A 19,271-nucleotide genomic window follows, 5' to 3' on the forward strand; every position below is an offset into this window, starting at 1 on the left:
GTGCAGATCCATTCAGAGGATTTGTTAATGCAAAGTAACAGCTGCACAGGTGAAAAGTTGTCATCAGAATTATTACGGGCTTCTGAAAGAATATATTACAGAAATATTCTGTGGTATTACTCCTCTGTGTTGAATGTTTTAACAAGGTACTTCCACCATGGTTACAGCTGCAACTTCGGCACTGGCATTTTGGTTTTAAAAAGTTCTTTTCCAAATCTTCCCAGCCTTTTGTTTCTCAAGACCACAAGGTTGCTCTTGAATATAAATGTTTATATAAACCTTATTTATTTGCTTTATTTGTCCACCGATCAGGTGATCTCTACAAATGACACCCCACACTGGAATATTTTCTTTTTTGTTGGTTTATTTCTCTGTGTGTGTTTATTTTTCCTCCCCAATAGGAGGCCATAATGCAACATTTGTGTATCACATGCAATGTCTTTTCCAGGATGTTTGGCCTTTATTGCCATAAGGTAAATATCTGAGAGGGAAAGAACACACCTAGTTTTGCTTTGTAAAGAGCTTCACAGCTAATCTCAGGGGTTTATTTTTATCATCTCTTCAATTACACATTGTGCTCCTGAGAGGAGTTTTTATTTTAATTGTCTGTCATCATGAGGCTTTTCAAAGCTGGAAAGCATTGGTATTGGATCCTTTAGGGATCTTAAATACCAGCATTGTTGGGTAACTCACTTGAATTTTCTGTTTGAATGAGGTCTGTCGAACAGTGTAAGAGGAGATATTAGTCATGACATGCACACATCTACAACATCTGTCTCTCCCTCCCTGTTTAGGTGAATCCCAACTTTGCTTAATGCTGTTTGCTTGACTGTGACCCAGTTAGAGGAATAAAAAGTCCCATGATGTATGGAATTTGAATCATGCAGAAGATGTGGTTTCAGATCCTCACAGTGGCTCCAGAAGTAAAAACAACCAGAAACCTTCTGCATGTTTTGTATTACTTTGTAATACACATCTGTGCCTTGCCTTGGAGTCTGAGCAGAAATATTTTTTTCAAAGTGACTAATACACATGTACCAGAAGCAGTCTTTAATTCCTAATGTGTCAAGTATCCAAATTTAATGTAATTACGTTGTAGGATACTGCCCAAATGGATAGGGGTTCTGAAAACGCGCTAAAATCTCCCATGTTAATCCATATCCTCAGAAGCTAAGATTATGTGGATTACAGTTTCTCACTGTTCTTGATGGGCACAGCCACTGTGGCTCCACAGCATTAGTTATGGTCCATCATGCTGATAATGAGTTTCTTAATAAGTCCCTTAGTACTCGTTGACAATGACTCATACTTCCGAACTAGGATCTCCGTGAAAATCTCAGTGTAATGGATGAAATATTGTATCCAGTGAAGATTTTTTTTTTTTACTTGTGTGTTTAGGGAAAAGCCAGGCAATTTTTAAAGGAACAGTGTGCTTAAAGATAAGAAATTCTGAGGAGAAGTCAGATTTAACTGTCTGGAGAGGCAGAGGTGAAATGTGAGCTTTGATCTCAGTGATAATTGCTCCCTCTGCTTTACAGAAAGTTGGATGTTGGATATTCTGGAATAGTCATTCATTGTGAAAACAGCCTCAGTTGTTCTTTTAAAATTCCACTATCTTGAAACTATCACAAGTAATCTGCAAAACTTTACTTTGCACTTTAACCAGTGCCTGTCTCTTTGAGAATGCTTCAACCCACATCATATTTTCTGCAGTTTTGGATGAAACCTGTCAAGTCATCGAGCTTTCAAATGTTTTGAAGAAGTGTCACACACTGAACTGTTTTTTAACTAAGAATAGTGAAATATGGATTTGATTTGAATGCCTGAAGTTTTCTGTCTTCAGTATAACTTTGAAAAATAGGACTCTGAAATACAGAACCATTAGGACACTGGAGGATAATGCACTGGACTTGCTTATACAGCATTTCTGTTTCCATTTGTGGTCTGTGTGTTTTGATAAAATTATGGTTAAATCATAGCTAACCTTCAATTATTTTAGGTGTTTGGAAATAAGATGATTATCCCTTCCTTGGATGGGGACCTCTTCCAGTGGGATCGGGATCGAGAGAGCATGGAAGCCGTTCCTTTCACGGTTGAATCTCTTCTTGAGTCATCCTACAAATTCGGCGAGGACGTTGTCTTAGTTGGGGGAAAGTCTTTGACCACCTATGGGCTGAGCTCCTATTCAGGGAAGGTAAGAACCTGAAAAGGTGCTTTGTGTCTGTGTGTTTCGAGCAAACATGTAGCTCCTGAGGTTTAAACTGTGCTGCAGCCTCAAGTGTACAACTGCAGGGCACCAAGGGGCAGAACCTGAGCTTCTTGGGCTGCAGATGCAGTGGGCTGGAGTGGGTGGCATGGATGAGCCCCTCACTGCAATCTCCTCCTGCCTAGGAGCTCCTGCTCTATCCCTTGTGCTGGCTTTAACCCTTGTCTCACCATTTGCTTGCCCAGAAGAGCACTGTTCACTTTTTATTGGATTAGTTTTGTGCTGGGTTAGCTGTAGCAAGGGGTTGGGGAGTGCCAGAGCCAGCACAAGGAACCGGCAGGGGGTTTGTCACCAGAGCTGAGTGAGAGGATAAGAAGGATGACCCCTTTCTGTAGGAGAGGAGTTCAGCTTTATCATCTGGCTCTGCTTGAAGTAGACTTTGCAGTTCAGCTCACTGTGTATCAATTAATGCTTTAGGTGACACTTTTTTTACAACTAATTTCAGATTTTTCAGAACTAATGAGAAAAGAAAAAATTCAACATATGCAAAAGTTAAGGACTTTCAGTTGTTGTCAGTGTGTTACTATCAGAAGAAGTTCTTCTATTTTAAAGTCATTTGTAAAAGTTCAGTTAAATGTCAGATAACATTGAAGTGTTTGTTGATACTTTGTGTAGTGACGAACAGACATTTACTGGTTCAGAAACGTTGTTGCATTTTAAAACAAGTTAAGAAATAGATTCAGTTAAAAACCTTTAAAGTTCCCAATGTTTGTTTTCAACAAAATCAGGGTGGGGTGTTTTTTTCATTTTCGCCATACATTTTAATGCAGAACACTTCTATGGTCTGGTGTAGTCATCACTAATGATAAAGAGCAAACCAGAGTTCATTAATTCCTTTTGATTTCCTGACTGGTAGCAGAGGGCTCTGTGCACCAATAGGCTCCTCCTCCTGCAGTGCTCAGAAGAGGAAATTTTCATTTCTGTTTTGATTCCTGGCTTATACTCACAGTAGCAAAGCTGCTTCTTAGAGGAAATAGTGCCTGACTCTTCCTTCTTAAAAGTTTGGGCAGTTTCATCTCTCTGTCATTGCCCATATAATGCAAATTCTGTTTGAGATTGGGACTGTTGGCAAGTCTGTGTGACTGTGAGAGTTCATTAAGGTTTTCTTTTCCTTTTAATAGCTGACAAGGCAAAGGGGAAAGGCTTTGTGATATTTTATATAAATCAATAGTACTTCATTTGAAGCTGATAGTTATGCTGAGGCAAATATGACATGAAAGCAGAATTATGCTGTGGGTCTTGTAGGAATGTTCTTTTGATGTCCATAGAAATAGTGGGAAAAGAGAGAGCTCAGATTTCTTTCTGTTAGAAGTACATGCAAAATATAGTCAAATGGTAGTTAAAATACCACAGTGTGTAAACTTTCTAGAATCCTTTGAAAGTTTTAGTTCTGAAAAGCCGTTATCTCTTAAACCAGGCTTTTCAACATCTCTCCAGTCAAACATCTAAAGTCACTTAGTTCCGAGTTGCCTTCGAGCCAAGAGCAGGCTGTGAGGATTGTTAGCTTTGAATATTGCTGTTGATTACATTTGTTTTGAAGTTGCACATGTTTTGAAGTTTCACATTGTCCGGCAGGTGAAGTACATCTGCTCAGCCGTGGGCTGCCGCCGCTGGGACGACGAGGAGACGGAGCAGGAGGAGACCCTCCTGCTGCATCGAACACAGAAAACCGTCCGAGCTGTGGGGCCACGCAGTGGCAATGAAAAGTGAGTCTGAGAACTGTTCAGGAATGGTCCCACAGAGATGGTGAGACAGAAAAGACAGAAATCAAATGACAGCCGCTTCCCTTGTCCTTGCTCACCTCAGAAGAGTTTGTCACTGCTCTAGTGCACAAGGCAAATGGCACTATAATGTTTGTTCTAGCTGTTGCTTTTGTACAAGAGGAGATAGTTCAAAAGTCTTCTTAAAACCTACTCACTTTTAAGTTCTTTACCTACTAATGGTAACTGTCACTGGGAGAGAGGGGGTTTATACTTGATGTCTTAAGCTTTCATTTTAAGTTGATCTTTTAAATCATTCCTAAATTTATGTTGTTCATTCCATAATGTAGATGGTCTGTTCTTTCCAAGCTGTAGAAACTGATTCAATCTGTGATTTTCCTAATGCTGTCACGTTGAAGTTTTAATACATCAAGATTTTTGTAAAATTACAGACATGTATTCTACTGGAAAAAAAGCCCCAAACACACTTCATAAAATACAGACTTAAAAAGCTGGGTTTTATACATAGATACAGTAACTGCCCAGCAACTTAATGGAGAACGAGTTATTCCCTGTTCCCCTGCTCCCTCTTCTGTTTGCAGCAGGATGTGACAGGTTGTGAATTTGTAGCCTATCAGAGAGAATCTAATGAGAACTCAGTAGATTAACAGATCAGATGTCTGAGAGGATAAATGTTGGATTCTGTGTTTCTTGGAGACAGATATTAGCCAGGAGAGGTATGTCAAAACCATAGAATTTAGTCTTGTGTACCAGAATCCTCCTGTCTTTGTGGTGAGAAACAGAGATGCTATCCTGGTGACATGGATTGGATAGGATACATCTGGGGTTTTAATCCAGAGAAAGAAACATTTTTAATAAATAGACTGAGTATATAAAATATGCCAAACTTTTACCATAAGGGTGTAAATTCTTTAAGGAGCCAGGTTGGGCTCCTGGTGGTTGCCAGACTGATAAGAAACTTTGGGTACCCAAATATATTGTTGAAGAAATATTTACCCTTTCATGCTGTCCAATACACAAACTTGCCGTGCTTTTCCTGTCTGTATCTTTGGTGGTTTACAAGAATTGAAGAGTTTTTTGCTGTGCAAGAAAGCTGTGCTGCTTACGCATTTCATTATACACTTGTCTTTTATTAGTGTTAACCTATGGGACATGAGCAGTCCTGGTTTCATGAAGTACCTGTCGAGGGATCTGTGTTACGTTATATGAAGGATTAAACAAAAGAAGCATTTTCCCTTTCTCAGTTTGAAAAATCTCATGTTTCCAATTAAATCCACTTTATTAGTGAAGAGAAATATATCTTAGAATGCTGCTTCCTAAAAGCTTTGTACTTACTGCTTTCATGAGCTACAGAATGTTTTCCTATTAAGCAGACTCAACTGTAGTACTTGATGATTTTAATTTCCCTCTTCATACACTAAACCTTTAGTGCCATTGGCCCTACTTCACCAGCTTTTTTCTCAGTTCACCCGTCATGTTGGGCAAGATTTCTCAGCTTGTTTGGTTTGTGTTCTGGATTAGCACTCCCCTCCTGGTACAGTTTTGTTCATTTGACAGTCTGAGAGTTTACTGTGAAAATATGAGCCAAATATAGGTAATTCACTTTAGAAATCTTCTGCACAGAGGACTTGGGACTACCTTGGAATATAAAAGTTGTTTCTGCAAAGGTTTTTTCTTTTTCTTTGAGGTGGAATTTCAGTGTTGGTCACTTTGAGCTGCGCTATGTCCCAGATATTGAAACTAGAGCCGGATACATTGAGAGCAATTTTAAATCAACTATGAACAAAGAAGAAACAAAAATTATTTCAGATGTGGAGGAGCAGGAAGCTATGATGAAAGACACAGTGATAAAGGTCTCGGTGGCTGATTGGAAGGTGATGGCTTTTAACAGACGAGGAGGACATCTGGAATGGGAATACCAGGTAAGGAAAAAGACAGAATATTAAATACCACAAAAGCAGAAGTTTTGAAGATGTCTTTCATCTTTGGTTTCAGGCACTGTCTTTGTAAAGGAGCACGCATCTGCTTGTAATTTTTAAACTAAAGTTCTGACTTTGAGCTGCTGCATCTGTTACAAAAATTTAAACAAGGAATTTAAGCACATTGTTTTCCATTTTTCTTATTTAATAGCTCGTTAATAAAACATTAATTTTCCAATTGTCTCTCTCCCCTTCAGTTTTGCACTCCAATTGCTTCTGCATGGCTACTTAAGGATGGCAAAGTAATTCCAATCAGTCTGTTTGATGACACGAGTTACACAGCAAATAATGAGGTGCTGGAAGATGAAGAAGATCTTGTGGAAGCTGCCAGAGGGGCCACAGAATCCAGTGTCTATTTGGGTGAGACACCAACTGCAGCATTTTCTGCAGTACACATTATTAATTCCTCTGTTGAGGTTGTACTAAAGCAGATCTTTTTGTACTGGTAGATTTCAAACCCATAAATCTTTTCCATTTTGGTTCTGAAATGTCCACTGCGTTATAGTTTCAGTACAGTGGAGATGACTGAAAGTCTTGAAACTGGAAAGGACAGGTTTACAGCTAACAAGGCAGTTTAATTGCCCATTAATTTGTACACTGATTGCAGTAACTTACTGTGAAGAAAATTCAGATAAGATTTTTCATGGCTTAGTTTTCATCCAGCTGTCAGAATTCATTGGATATGGTTTGTGACAATTTGAAATAGAGTGGCTCAAGGTCCTTCTCCTCAGCTGTCTGTCTCTGGGAGGCAAATGTGCTTTGGTTTTCTAAGACTAGGTTTGCCTTAGCCTTCTTCTCTAAGTCCTTACATCTTGTAACTTTCCAGTTAGTGGTTAGAGTAACAGATAGAGAATAACATCAGGAAGAAGCCAGGTTGTTCCAGCCTTCCTGGTAATGGCTGTTTTGTGCAGCATTAACCAGAGTAGGAAGCTTGGAAGAGGTCTTACCTATGCAAATCCCAAACTGCTTTGTAGCTCTTAAAAATTTCTGGCATTTTCCTGTAGCACCAGCACTCCAGCAGTAAAAATGAGATGTCCTGAACACTTGCTTTCCTAGAACAGAGGGAAGATATTACTTGAATTCATCCAGCTTAGCAATCAGAGTCAGTATCTCAAGTTCTCAGAATATGAAGGAATATTTTCAGAAATGCTTTTAACCATGTATTTTGACTAAGCAGTTTTTTTCCAGGGGTGAAGAGAACCAAATCTAAAGACTAATATGCTTCCTTGTTTATTACTTAGGTATGTTCAGGGGCCAGCTGTATCTTCAATCATCAGTCAGAATTTCTGAGAAATTCCCAACCAACCCAAAGGCTCTGGAATCCAGGAACGATAATGCAATTATTCCTCTTCCCAAAATCAAATGGAAACCTTTAATCCGTAAGTAACAATTCAGAGTTTCATTGATTACCTTAGCTCAGAAAAGACAGGACATCTTTCTGATTTCCAGTATGTTTCAAACTAGTCTAATGCCTCCAGCTGTAAACTACTTCAGGAGCTCTCTCTGTGCTTTATTAAGTGTTTATTTTTTTCTAATTAAATGCTTAATGTCTGTTTTCTTTTCTGATGGATTTGACAGGGTCTTTTTTCATCATGAAATGTTGGATCTTCTCAATCAAATTTTTCAACAAAAGGAGGAAGTTTTTTGCAGTGATGTGAATATTAGTGAATTGACTTGTCAAGGGGGGGAATTGTTAAGTAACTGTTACCTTAAAGTACCTTTCTTAATGTTTCCTTCTATGAAGTTTGCTTCTCATGGTCTGATCCAAGATGCATTTTGTAAGATGATGCAATTGGAGTTCTCTTTAAATTAATATGAGAACAGAATTTTACAGACAATTGAGCTTGGAAAATTGTGTCTTTTCTATGCTTAGATTCCCCTTCCAGGACTCCAGTGTTGGTGGGCTCTGATGAGTTTGATAAGTGTCTCAGCAATGACAAGTATTCTCATGAGGAATACAGCAATGGAGCACTGTCAGTGCTGCAGTACCCATATGGTAGGTGAAGTTCCAAACTTTGAAGTGTTTCAAATAGCCAGGTTTACCCATTTATTGCCTGTGAAATTCAGTAAATGACCATTTGTTTGACCTTAAATATGTGGAGTTTTCTAACATTCAATGAAATAGGAAATTATTGCCCAAACTAGGATTTCCAGATTGCAATGTAGGTACAATTATTGCCACATAATGCACAACAAAGTGCCAGGAGCTGCTACTGCAGAGCTGTTGTGTGTGCTGCCATTGCCACTGAGAGTTGTTTGGAGTGGAATTGGGAATTACTTTTTTCAGAATTTACTGACAGTGCTGGAGACTCAGGATGGTTATCAAAAGTTTTCCATATGGAATCTATTCTCGTTTAAAGCTAGGGAGACCTAGTTGCTGTTTGCAGCCTTGATTAACTGAATTTGCTTGTGTGCCATTTAAAGTCATGGGGTGTGGAAATAAAAACAGCCCATGTCTGTTGAGGAGACCTATTAATGAGAAGCCAGAATTGTTTTGTAGATACCTACAAACAAATCTGTGTTCTCTTTGTGTGTTTTATACACAGATAATGGTTATTACTTACCCTACTACAAGAGGGAGAGAAATAAACGTAGCAACCAGATCACGGTTCGATTTTTTGATGACACAAATTACAAGAACATTCGCAAAAAGGATCCTGTTCTTCTGCTTCACTGGTGGAAAGAAATTGTTGGCACCATTGTATTTTGTATTGTGGCCACAACTTTTATCGTACGCAAGCTCTTCCATCCCCACCCTTACAGCAGAGTAAGTATTTTTTTCTGAATACCAAATACAGAATATATTATTTTAGCTGTTTCTTTCAGTCTGGAGTCTGCAATGAGTAATATTAATAAGTTAATAACTAATGAGATCACAAAATCAAAAGCCTAAATTTATTGTTTAATCTGTGTGTGAAGGCTGCCAGCTGCCGCATACAATTTGCTTAACTGCTTCAGCAAGCAGATTAGACTGCTTCTGACGTGTCTGGAGATATTTATTTAATGCCATATCTGGGGTACAAACCAGTCTCAGACACTCAAGGAGCTGATTTTGTTTATTTGTTTGTTTTGTTCTTGTTTTGGAAACCCTTGTTAGCTGCGGAAGGAGTCTGAAACACAGTGTCAGACTGATTGTAAGTATGAGCCCACTGGTGGAGACATTAAAGACAACAGCTGGAGTGATGCCAAGAACTCTGGATATGTGTCAAGGTGAGGTCTGTTCAACACAACATAAACAGGGTGTTTAATCAGTGTGGCTACTAATAGTATCTGGAGATAGAAGGAGTAGGTGTTCACCTGTTCTTACCTAGGAACTCCCAGTCCTCTGACTTTGCAGGATAATCAGTAACTGGCACAAAGGACTCTGTGACCCCATTACTCACGGGTTATTGCAGTTATGATTAGTCTCAGAAATTCCAGAGAGTCAACAGACTATATGTGATCAAAAATATTGTTCTCATACTTCTTGCTGATATGCAAAATGGGAGATTGATCCTTGTAGGTCTTAATCAGTGTTTACTCCATCTGTTCCTGTGTTTATGGTGTAAGGCAGAAAAAGGCGGTTGCAGATGGAAACAGATGACATTTTATATACTCTGCAGAATAAGCAATCTATACTTGAAATAAAACCTTTATTAGTTTTACAGAGGAGTTGGTTAAGACAGAAGGCTTAATAGGGGTGTGTCATTATGCTCCAGAGTAAATGTGACCATTTCCTGTACATTTTTAACTCAATGAAAGTAAAAACTGGAGTGTTTAAAATGAGGAGGAGTAAGAAAAGCAATGATATTTAGGAACAGTGATGTTTTGGATGGGATGTTTAGAAGGACTGGTTGCAGAAACAGTTACTTGGGGTAGGGTTAAAGGCAAATCATGATTTCAAAAGTACTCAGCTATAGAAACGTGGGCTATATCCTCCTGATCCAGTAGGCAAGCAACCTGGTATTCTGAAAAGCCTCTTCAGTTGTTCAGTGCATGCAGAATGAATCCTGCTGGCCTGTGATAGACTCTGCATAAATACGTAATCAGCAACTGGCCATTTCATAGATAGGGAGCCATCTGACTGCCGCAGTGGGTGAGAGGGAAAAATAAGAAAATCTTCAAGTCCTTCAACATGTTTTGCCTGCACAGAACTACTTCAGTCATGGTCATAAATGGCTTTATTTTTCTATCTATACTAATTCATTTCCCCCCTCCATCCTCTGTCCCTTCTTCTATCCCTCCCTTACATCCCTCTGTTCCCAGATATCTGACAGATTTTGAACCAATTCAGTGTCTGGGTCGAGGAGGTTTTGGAGTGGTTTTTGAAGCCAGAAATAAAGTAGATGACTGCAACTATGCCATCAAAAGGATCCGACTGCCCAACAGGTGATAAATGGGTTTGCTGGGACACAGAAGTAATGAATGAATGATGGGATCTCATCCTACACGGAACCATCTGCTCCTGAACTGATTTCCCAGATACTTCATTAGGATGAATGACATACTTTTTAATTGGGGGGCTGTCTGAGTTTTGGCACAGAGAATTTGGCATATGCAATCCCAGCAGAGGTGACCTGCTTGGCTAAAACACTTGCATAGCAGATCTTGTGAGGATGCTGCTCCGTGGGGATTCCCTTGATTTCCTTGATGAATAGAGCCTTTGCTAGCAGGACCAGTTATTGTAGTGCTGTTAATGTGCTTCTCTCCTTCCTTTCCTTGCCTTTCCTATTCCACCTCCTCTTTCTTTTCTCTCTCCTTCACCTACTTTCTTGACTCCATTTGCCCCTTTGTTTAATTTTCTGGTCCCACAACCCCTACCTTTTCTCTCAGTCATAGGTGGTCAAGCCATGCTGCTGAATTGCCCTACCCAGAGCTTGCAGCACTTCCTTTTAGTGGGAGATGGGAGACACTGCTTCTGGAAATCTCAAGTTAGAACAGCAAGAGGGAGGGGGTAAAGCTATGAAATCTAGAATTACTGTTTTTTTGAATGTGTTAAATAAGCATGACTATTTAAGATTAAAGGTTTTGTTCAGAAATTTAAGGTAGCCTAAATTCTATTTCCAAGCATATTCAAAGCCATAAATAAAACCTTCAGACTTTATTTGATCCAGTTACAGTCTTATAAAGAGAGATAAATTCCTTCAGTAAGACAGGAGGCTGCCTGCTTTCCTGTCCACAGAACAGAACTAGTCCTTATGCAATCTCCTTACCTATTGGCAATTAAAAAACAAAAAAACAAAAAAAAAACAAAAAATAAAAAAACTCTGGTGTTGCTGTCTTTTGTGTCAGTGTCTTCTACATCCCTGTAGAATACTGCTGTTTAGTAATCTTTTTTTCTATCCTTGAGAACAGTTGAGAGGAAGATGAACTTTTTCTTCTTGTTTTTGCTGCATATAATTATGTGAAAAAGGGAAGACTAAATACTGACCCATTATGAGCACATACTGCTCCTCCACACTTCTGAGATAAAGGAGTTACTCTGGGGAATTTAAGACATATTTTTGGTTTTACGTGAAAAGCAATGCTGCTGGCCTGGTGTATACTGGGCCAGCTTTGATTAAATTCCTTTGCAGAAATTTTTGTGTTGTGCTGTTGCTTTTTGTGACTGTGTTTCTTGTTCTCCTCACCCCAAACCATAGAGAGCTGGCTCGTGAAAAGGTGATGAGGGAAGTCAAGGCTTTGGCTAAGCTTGAGCATCCAGGAATTGTTCGGTATTTCAACGCATGGCTGGAAGCTCCCCCTGAGAGATGGCAGGAGAAGATGGATGAGCAGTGGTTAAAAGATGAAAGGTAACTCGTGGGGGTCTTTTTAACAATTGAATTTGAGATTGTATGTCAAGAGAGCTGGAACACTGGTAGAGGATCCAGGAAGATGGAGAGACTATGTAGGAAAGAGATGGTTGTTAACTTGGCCTGTCAAATTTTCAATTGAACAAAGTACAAATAAATCACCCTTCTGCACAGTGTCTCTCAGTTTATGTGGGCTCTCTTGTTTTAAGGTCCTTCTTTCAGCTTAGGAGACATCACGTGGTTCTTAGTTGAACTTGTGTAACTGAATCTTTCGGTGGTTAGAAAGTTGGAGCATTGCTGCTGTGATTCAGTTTCAAACTTCGGCATCTCTGCCTTCTTTGTTCCTTTCTACTGCTTTCTTCCTCTTCATTGTCTTGGGTTAGATGGACCTGATACAGTACTCCAAGGCTTCAATGAATTTATTTCAGCAGAAATGCATGAGGGATAGTCAGTGACGATTTGTGAAGCTTGGTAGAAGTAGGTTAAAAATGGAAAATTAGATGAAGGAGTTAGAGAATGTGAAGAGAGAGGAAAAAGTGGGTGTATGTTGGCATTTATAGAATAAGGCCTAATACAAGGCTGTTGGGTGGTTTCATAATAACCTCTTAACATGCCTCGCAGTTTTTAGAATACAGCAACCTTTATATTTCAGGCATCAAATTAACATTTCACAGCTGTAATTCTTCCAAGGCACTTTAAATAGTCCTTGCAATGCGTGTTCCAAAGGGCTGGATTTTTTCAAACTGAAGATGAGCCTGATTGCACATTGGGAATCCAGGCAGTAGAGCTTGTTAAATATTCCTTTATCAACGCTTTTGTCTCAATGAGAAAACATCCTTGCTAAGACATAGATGCTAAATGCTGGTTATTAGTGATTCCCACACTTGGGCAGTCATTCCCTGTTGTGGTATGACACAGGTCTCAGGGGTAGCAGTTATTAAAATCTGGGTGCATTTCTAGTGAAATGATTGGAATTTACTACAATTTCTCTAGTTCTGATCTCTCAACTTTGTCTTCCAGCACTGATTGGCCACTCAGTTCTCCCAGCCCAATGGATGTCCCATCATTTAAGATCAGAACAGAGCCATTTTCAACAGAGGAACACATTGAAGTTACTGCAGCTTCATCAGAGAGGGTGAGGTCTGTGGGGATACCCTGTGGTCAGTCAGATTCATCTGGAAGTCAGTTTTCTCCTCTGGAATTTTCTGACACAGACAACAGGGACTTGCAGCATTCAGAAGATCCACTGTTAAACCTTCAGGACAGTGTCCTTACGGGCTGTGATGTAGAAGACAGTACTATCAACAGTAATGAGCTGGGACACTCCTTGGAAATTTGTTCTTCAGCTGTTCCTGTTGTACATCTGAAGGAAGGGACCTCCTCCTCTATTGTGTTTGAGGATTCTGGCTGTGGAAATGCTTCTAGTAAGGAAGATAAAGTTGATGCTTCACATAATGAGAGTCCTTCTGAGGATAAAGGGAAGAGTACAAAGGAATCTGATAACAAGAAATCTGCTTCAGGAAGTCCCCTCTCGGTTTCTCCTCCAAGGCCAACAAGTTTAAGCCTGGACCTTTCTAAAAACACTGCAGAAAAAGTCAAACCCACCTCTCCAAAGGTGTATCTGTACATCCAGATGCAGCTCTGCCGGAAAGAGAACCTGAAAGACTGGATGAGCAGAAGATGTGCCATAGAGGAGAGGGAAAGGACAGAGTGCCTGCAGATCTTTCTGCAGATTGCTGAAGCTGTTGAGTTTCTGCATAGCAAAGGATTAATGCACAGGGATCTCAAGGTTTGTATCCATAGGTTGCTGTGTGTGAGAGGAATGTGGCACTGGAGACAAAGCCTGCTAAAATAGCTGACTCCTCTCAGTAACCTAAGCACGGGTGTTAGAAAAGCTGAATTAATGTCTGTACAATAATCTGGAGGTGCAGTGCTCCAGGAAATAAACATTCATCACTTGTTATTGCAATTAAAGTCTTTCTTACAGCAAGACTTCTTGTACCTGGCACAGATCAGTGGCATTTGTTCTTTGGTATTTTTAATTCATGTTCTTTGTACAGGGTTATTCAGTGCTGAGCTGTGTGACAAAGCTATTTTGGATCCTGTTCTACTATTTCAAGTGAAGCAGATAATTGGCAGTGTGGAGCTTGCACTTGGACTTGATCTTAAAAGTCTTTTCCAACCTAAATAATTCTGTGATTCTAATTCTGGTATTTTCATTCTTTCTAAAGCAATACAGCCTAAAAGGAGCAGTGTTACTCTTGGTCAGAGAAAGTAAAAATTAAGTGTTACTGCTCTGGGATTGAAATGTAAAGTGTCCTGCAGCTGAATTCTGAGTCAGTGCCAGCTATCACAGTGCAGCTTTCTGAAGGATTCACAGTACTTTTAATGTCTGATAGCATCCACACAGTGAGGACTGGGAAAGGTGGTTTGAACCTCTGGTATTTAGTGTAACTGAAGTCAGGAGTAACTTGCACCTTTTCTTTCATTCTGTTCGTGATCCTCCTATGATAGTGCCTAATTTTGCTGTGATTCAAAGCACTGGCTGGAAGTGTCAGTATGTGTTACCAAATACACAAATTTAATTGAAGAGCCCAACTGAAGTTAGTTTTATTAGGCCAAGCTCTGAGAAATGGATCCCTTTTGCCAAATGTGGAGAGGCAGTTCTGTTTCTATTTGCTGACTTGAGGAGGCATTAATACCTACCTTCAGTGGTGTAATTACTCAAATGACTGTAATGGTAATTTGGTATACGCAGAAGGAAAAGCTAAAAAATGTCATCTCAGATGTGGCAGTAAAAGGTTCAAATTCAATAATCCTGAAAGGATATGTCAGAGTTAGAAAAACTCATGAACCCTTCCAAGTATTTTCTTTTCCCATCAGCCCTGGCAATTACCTTGAACCAGTTATCTGACAAATCTTTAGTGCTTGAGAAACTGACCATAAAAGTAATTAAATCCCTGTACTAATATGTTTCTAGGCATGTTAATTAATAACCTTTCTTAAGAATACTGTCAGCTGTAGCCCTCTGCAGTCTTCACTGAGCTCGCTGTTCAGTAAACCTTATGTAGATCTTCACTTAAAACTGTATTAGTCTTAATCAGCAGGTGTGGAGTGTTTTGTTGGAACATCTTAAAAGTTCAATGCTGGCAGCAGTTTGAACAAGAGATTTAATTTTGTTTACTTGGTATAACCAGCTTGGAAACATTCTCCTTGGATGAACAACTTCTTCCTTCAGGAAACTTTCTATGCTTGTATAGATGTTATTCTTGGATCCCAAAGTTTATTTATTTGTCTGTTATGTGTTAATTTGGTCAAAACAACAGCCAGTGTATTTAATTATTTTCTATACTTTTCAGAAGCTCCTAGGAAGAGATCTCATCTATTGTTCTAATTTGTCCAAGAGATTGGTCATGCAGCCCTGAGCTGGTGCCAGCACTAACAAGTGAAAAACCTGCAAAGCTGCTTTGGCTTAGCTACAGGCAGAGCTCAGTGACAGCAGAGGCCAGTTCTTGCTCCCATTGGCACCAACAAAAGCTGGTAGATCTGTGTGAAAATAAATTTCTATGTGGGCATATTAAAAGATCCAAGAAGTAATCTAAATATTTAAATTAAAAGTGCACATTAAAATGCATTAATTAGGCTCCTGCTAATCAGAGATACTGTAATGACAAGATGGCAGGAATTTATGTGGGCAAGTGAAGAGGTCAGAGTTCAAATTCTTTTGAAGAAAATGAAGTGCAGAAACAAAAGTCTGTCTGTCAAGTGAATTTACTGTTATTCCCAGGATAAGCTGTCGGTCATGCTTGGCAGCTCAAGAGAAATTATCAGTTTCACAGAACTGCAAGAACAGTCTTGGATACATTTTACAGCATTAATTGAATTAAACAGAGCCTTTCATATGTGTGAGAAGCTTATTCATGTCTGTGAAAAAAAGAGAATTCTTACTGTGACTGAAGAATATGGAGAGAAATCTCTTTGTGCAGGTGGCAAGATAACTAAACTAGAGGGTGGTTATATTTGATTGTACTCTTCTGATGATTTAAATCAAAACTGTGTGCATCTGCCTTAGGCTTCTTCCCTAATGTGATCTTGATGGTTTATTTTTGCTGGTATTTTGCAATAACAGAAAGTCCATTCCTCTTACTTGTAGAAACTATGTGCCAGCCTGTTCAGAGACAGTCTGTGTCTGGCCAGAGAAGAATTGAAATAAACTTTCTGTTACGAAGAGTTTTTCCCCAGGAAGCAAGACAAATCTTGACTTGTATGTTTGGTGGAGCAGGAGAATGGAGATCAAGGCAATGGGATACAAACTCCTAGTGGAGATGTTTGTTCCCTGAACATTAAAATTCTGACATCAAGTCTTTTGAACATGTGGGTGTGCACTGAGGGGGTGGGTACTCTGTAAATGCTTCAGCAAGAGCCTGGAGATGCTGTGGGTTTACAGGGCAGTGGCTTTTGTGCCCTGAATGCCCTGTGACTCCAAAGGTTTGGACATTCATTACAGGGAAATACAGTGGGAGCTAAGACCTGGCTCAGGAAACAGTTTCAGAGGCAGGATGTGGGCACTGTGGAACTGTTTCTGTTGTGCTTATCTCAGAGCTGGACATTGCCTAAAAAAAAAAAAACAAGAAGCCTTTTCTCTGTCTGGTTTCTTGTGGGTGCAGTGGGTTTGTCTTTAACTGAGGAAGTCAGATGGACTTTGAAATAGGTCAGCTTTGTAGTCCTTTATCTTGTGGGAAAATATTGCCTTCTATCTGCCTGCCTACTCGTTGCAGGGTTTATGTCAGCAAAGCATAGACCATGTTCTCCCAGCCTCAAAGGTCCAGGAGCTCTGAGAGGAGCTTACCCAGCACCACCTTCCCCTTCACCACAGCTTGGCCCTGTACAGCATCCCGCTGCTTCCTTCCCCTTGCAGGATCAGGCTGTTCTTCCCCCAAAACTCTGTGTCTGTATTTGTAACCCAGCTGGAGTGGTTATATTTCAAATAAATAATCATCCTTTTGGTGGGTGCTCTTCTGTCAGCCAGGAAGCAAATTTCTTGAAGAACTAACTGGGATGTGCACCATGAGCAAAGGCACATCTCTGTTCCATCTCTTTTATCAATAGGCTAAGCAAGGATGGTGGTGTGTGGCAAACAGGCTAAAGGAGAGTTATGCCACATCATCACTGTTGCTGCCTTTATGAATTGCAAAGTTCTTAAGCTTCTATCAAAAATAAACTTTTAATTCTGTTGTGCAAACAGCTGTTCCCACGTTAAACTGCGCAGTTACACCGAAAAGCAGACCTTGTTCCCATCGTATCTATAATTTAACACTAAGATGATGCCCTATGTGCTGGTTAATAATACAGCAAACTACTTTAGCACTTAGAGATTAAAATAAAAAAGCCCAGGAGTTGGAACTGCAGCATGTGGTGTGAAAATGCCATGTGATGGGGAGCTGGATAACTTATCTGTGCTGTTCCCAGCAGTGTCAACTCTGTGTATGTTCAAACCTGTGTGCTGCTGGTAAACCTCTTCTGAATGACGAGAAATGAGCAGTCTGAGTTTCAGGAAGAGACAGTGGTTAATGTAGAAGTAATTCCTTTTTTCTGAGTAGTTACAATTTCTAACTGTTATCCTTCAGCAGTGCACTGAGTGTTTTTAACCCTGACAGCTTCTGAGTGTTGTAATGACCGAAACACAGACAACTTGTTTGTTACTTATTTTTTCTTTTCTTTTCACCTCTTTGTTTTCTCAGCCTTCCAATATATTTTTCACAATGGATGACATAGTAAAGGTTGGGGATTTTGGACTGGTGACTGCTATGGACCAAGATGAGGAGGAGGAATCAGTACTGACCCCAATGCCGGCTTATGCCAGGCACACAGGACAAGTAGGGACCAAACTCTACATGAGCCCGGAACAGGTTTGTGCTCTCTTCTCCAAAGCTGTGTTTGGCAGTGCCTGGAAGAGCCCTGAATTCCTGGGAACTCTAAGATCAGGCACTCCTAGTAAACTGTTGCAATCAAGTTACTTAAATTCTTTCTCATCAAAATAGAGTTTTGAGCTAAATTGAATTCCAAAATGAGTATTTAAATATATATATTTGTTATAGCAAAAACAAAGTGGCTGATTATTCAGACTGGATGCATTAATTTTTCTTGCTTTTAATGCAGTATAGGAGGGTAAAAGATTCCACTTAACTGAGGAAGGACACACTGTTGTGCATGAGATTTAAGTAAGGTGAAACATTCTGCTTTGCAGCGCAGAGGCGCTGAGGATCAGGACCTCACTCCCTGGTGCTCACTGGAATTTGCCAAGGTGCCTGTGCTGTAGCTTTCAGCTCTGCACAGGGCTGGTCACTTCCACAGGTGGATTTGCAAGGGTTGTTTACTTTGTAGGTCGTTGCATCCAGTGAGTAGCTTGATTGCCCTGACCCTGATTTTTGCCTTCTCAGATCTGTGGCAACACCTATTCGCACAAGGTGGATATCTTTTCTTTGGGACTGATTCTCTTTGAGCTGCTGTACCCTTTCAGCACACAGATGGAGAGGGTCAAGGTATGTATGGTGGTGGGTTATCCTCAGTTTGAGTATTTGTTTAAAGTAGCTATTTGCTTGGTGAACACTGGCAAGAGGTTCCTGTCCTGTTTCCTTTGGAGAAAAGCTTTGCAGCTTGGAGTACAACTTCTTTATCAGCCTTGTACAGACCCCCTGAATCACTGAAAATAAACTGCAGTCTTCCTAATGTGTGCAGTTGAATTGAGGCTTTAATTTCTTTACAAAGCTTCTCTGTTGCCAAGCCAAGTAAGAGAAACTATTGAACTCCGATATCCAAGAACTCAAGCAACAAATGTAGCTTGTGACTTTAAGCCTACCAGCTTGGTTTTCATTCAAGAATTAGAACCATGCTGTGCATTTTTATTATTTCTTCCTTTGTTTGCATCTGCAGTACTTTTTCACCCAGAGCACTTGGTGAAAAATAGCCATTCCTTTTCCTATAGTGAGTCTTAGCTGGGAGTCTTGCTCGGCTTCAAGCACCATCTTCCTATAAACTGATGACCTTCATTGCACCAGATGTGAATTTGGGATGTTTGATGGTGCATTACAGCTCTTGCTGTTAAAATGTGTGAGATCCATCTTGCTCAGGAACAAGTTCGTGGAGAACAGGGGCTGTAGCCAGAAAGGTCTGTCCTCTGTGGCAAGCTGTGCAGGAAAGAGAGAGTCGTTAAAGCTTGTATTTATCATTTAAATGTGCTTGTGGTGGTTATATTCTCAGGTGAAGATGGAGTGGGTTTAGCAGAGACAAAGAAACAACTTGAACAGGAGCCTGACCAAGTGCTTCACCTGCTGCATTCTGTTGATTAAAATATTGTGGCTCTTAATGGCACAAAATGGCAGTCAAGAGGAGGAACTAGTGTTTAATTTGAACCCCTTGCACTGAAACCAATTTCAATTTCCCTGAATGAGATTTACTGAAACAAAATACCCAGGAAAGAGCCATCCTGGATTCTCAGATCTCTCACAGCAGTGACTACAGGCTTTGCCCTTCC

General features: G+C 40.0%; 1 protein-coding gene across 1 annotated transcript in view; it reads left to right on the forward strand.

The window, feature by feature from the left end:
• The window catches only part of EIF2AK3 (eukaryotic translation initiation factor 2 alpha kinase 3), a 42,553-nt gene that overhangs the window by 19,745 nt on the left and 3,537 nt on the right, over positions 1-19,271 (forward strand). Inside the window, exons 3-15 of the mRNA XM_048304127.1 lie at positions 2,000-2,194; positions 3,842-3,972; positions 5,675-5,909; positions 6,164-6,326; positions 7,208-7,345; positions 7,840-7,962; positions 8,513-8,733; positions 9,064-9,176; positions 10,212-10,334; positions 11,588-11,737; positions 12,758-13,526; positions 17,479-17,646; positions 18,178-18,279. Coding sequence (XP_048160084.1) covers positions 2,000-2,194; positions 3,842-3,972; positions 5,675-5,909; positions 6,164-6,326; positions 7,208-7,345; positions 7,840-7,962; positions 8,513-8,733; positions 9,064-9,176; positions 10,212-10,334; positions 11,588-11,737; positions 12,758-13,526; positions 17,479-17,646; positions 18,178-18,279 — 2,631 coding nt within the window. The remainder of the gene's footprint in view (positions 1-1,999; positions 2,195-3,841; positions 3,973-5,674; positions 5,910-6,163; positions 6,327-7,207; positions 7,346-7,839; positions 7,963-8,512; positions 8,734-9,063; positions 9,177-10,211; positions 10,335-11,587; positions 11,738-12,757; positions 13,527-17,478; positions 17,647-18,177; positions 18,280-19,271) is intronic.

The sequence above is a fragment of the Corvus hawaiiensis genome, chromosome 5, assembly GCF_020740725.1.
Source record: "Corvus hawaiiensis isolate bCorHaw1 chromosome 5, bCorHaw1.pri.cur, whole genome shotgun sequence".
In the NCBI taxonomy this organism is placed as follows: Eukaryota; Metazoa; Chordata; class Aves; order Passeriformes; family Corvidae; genus Corvus; species Corvus hawaiiensis.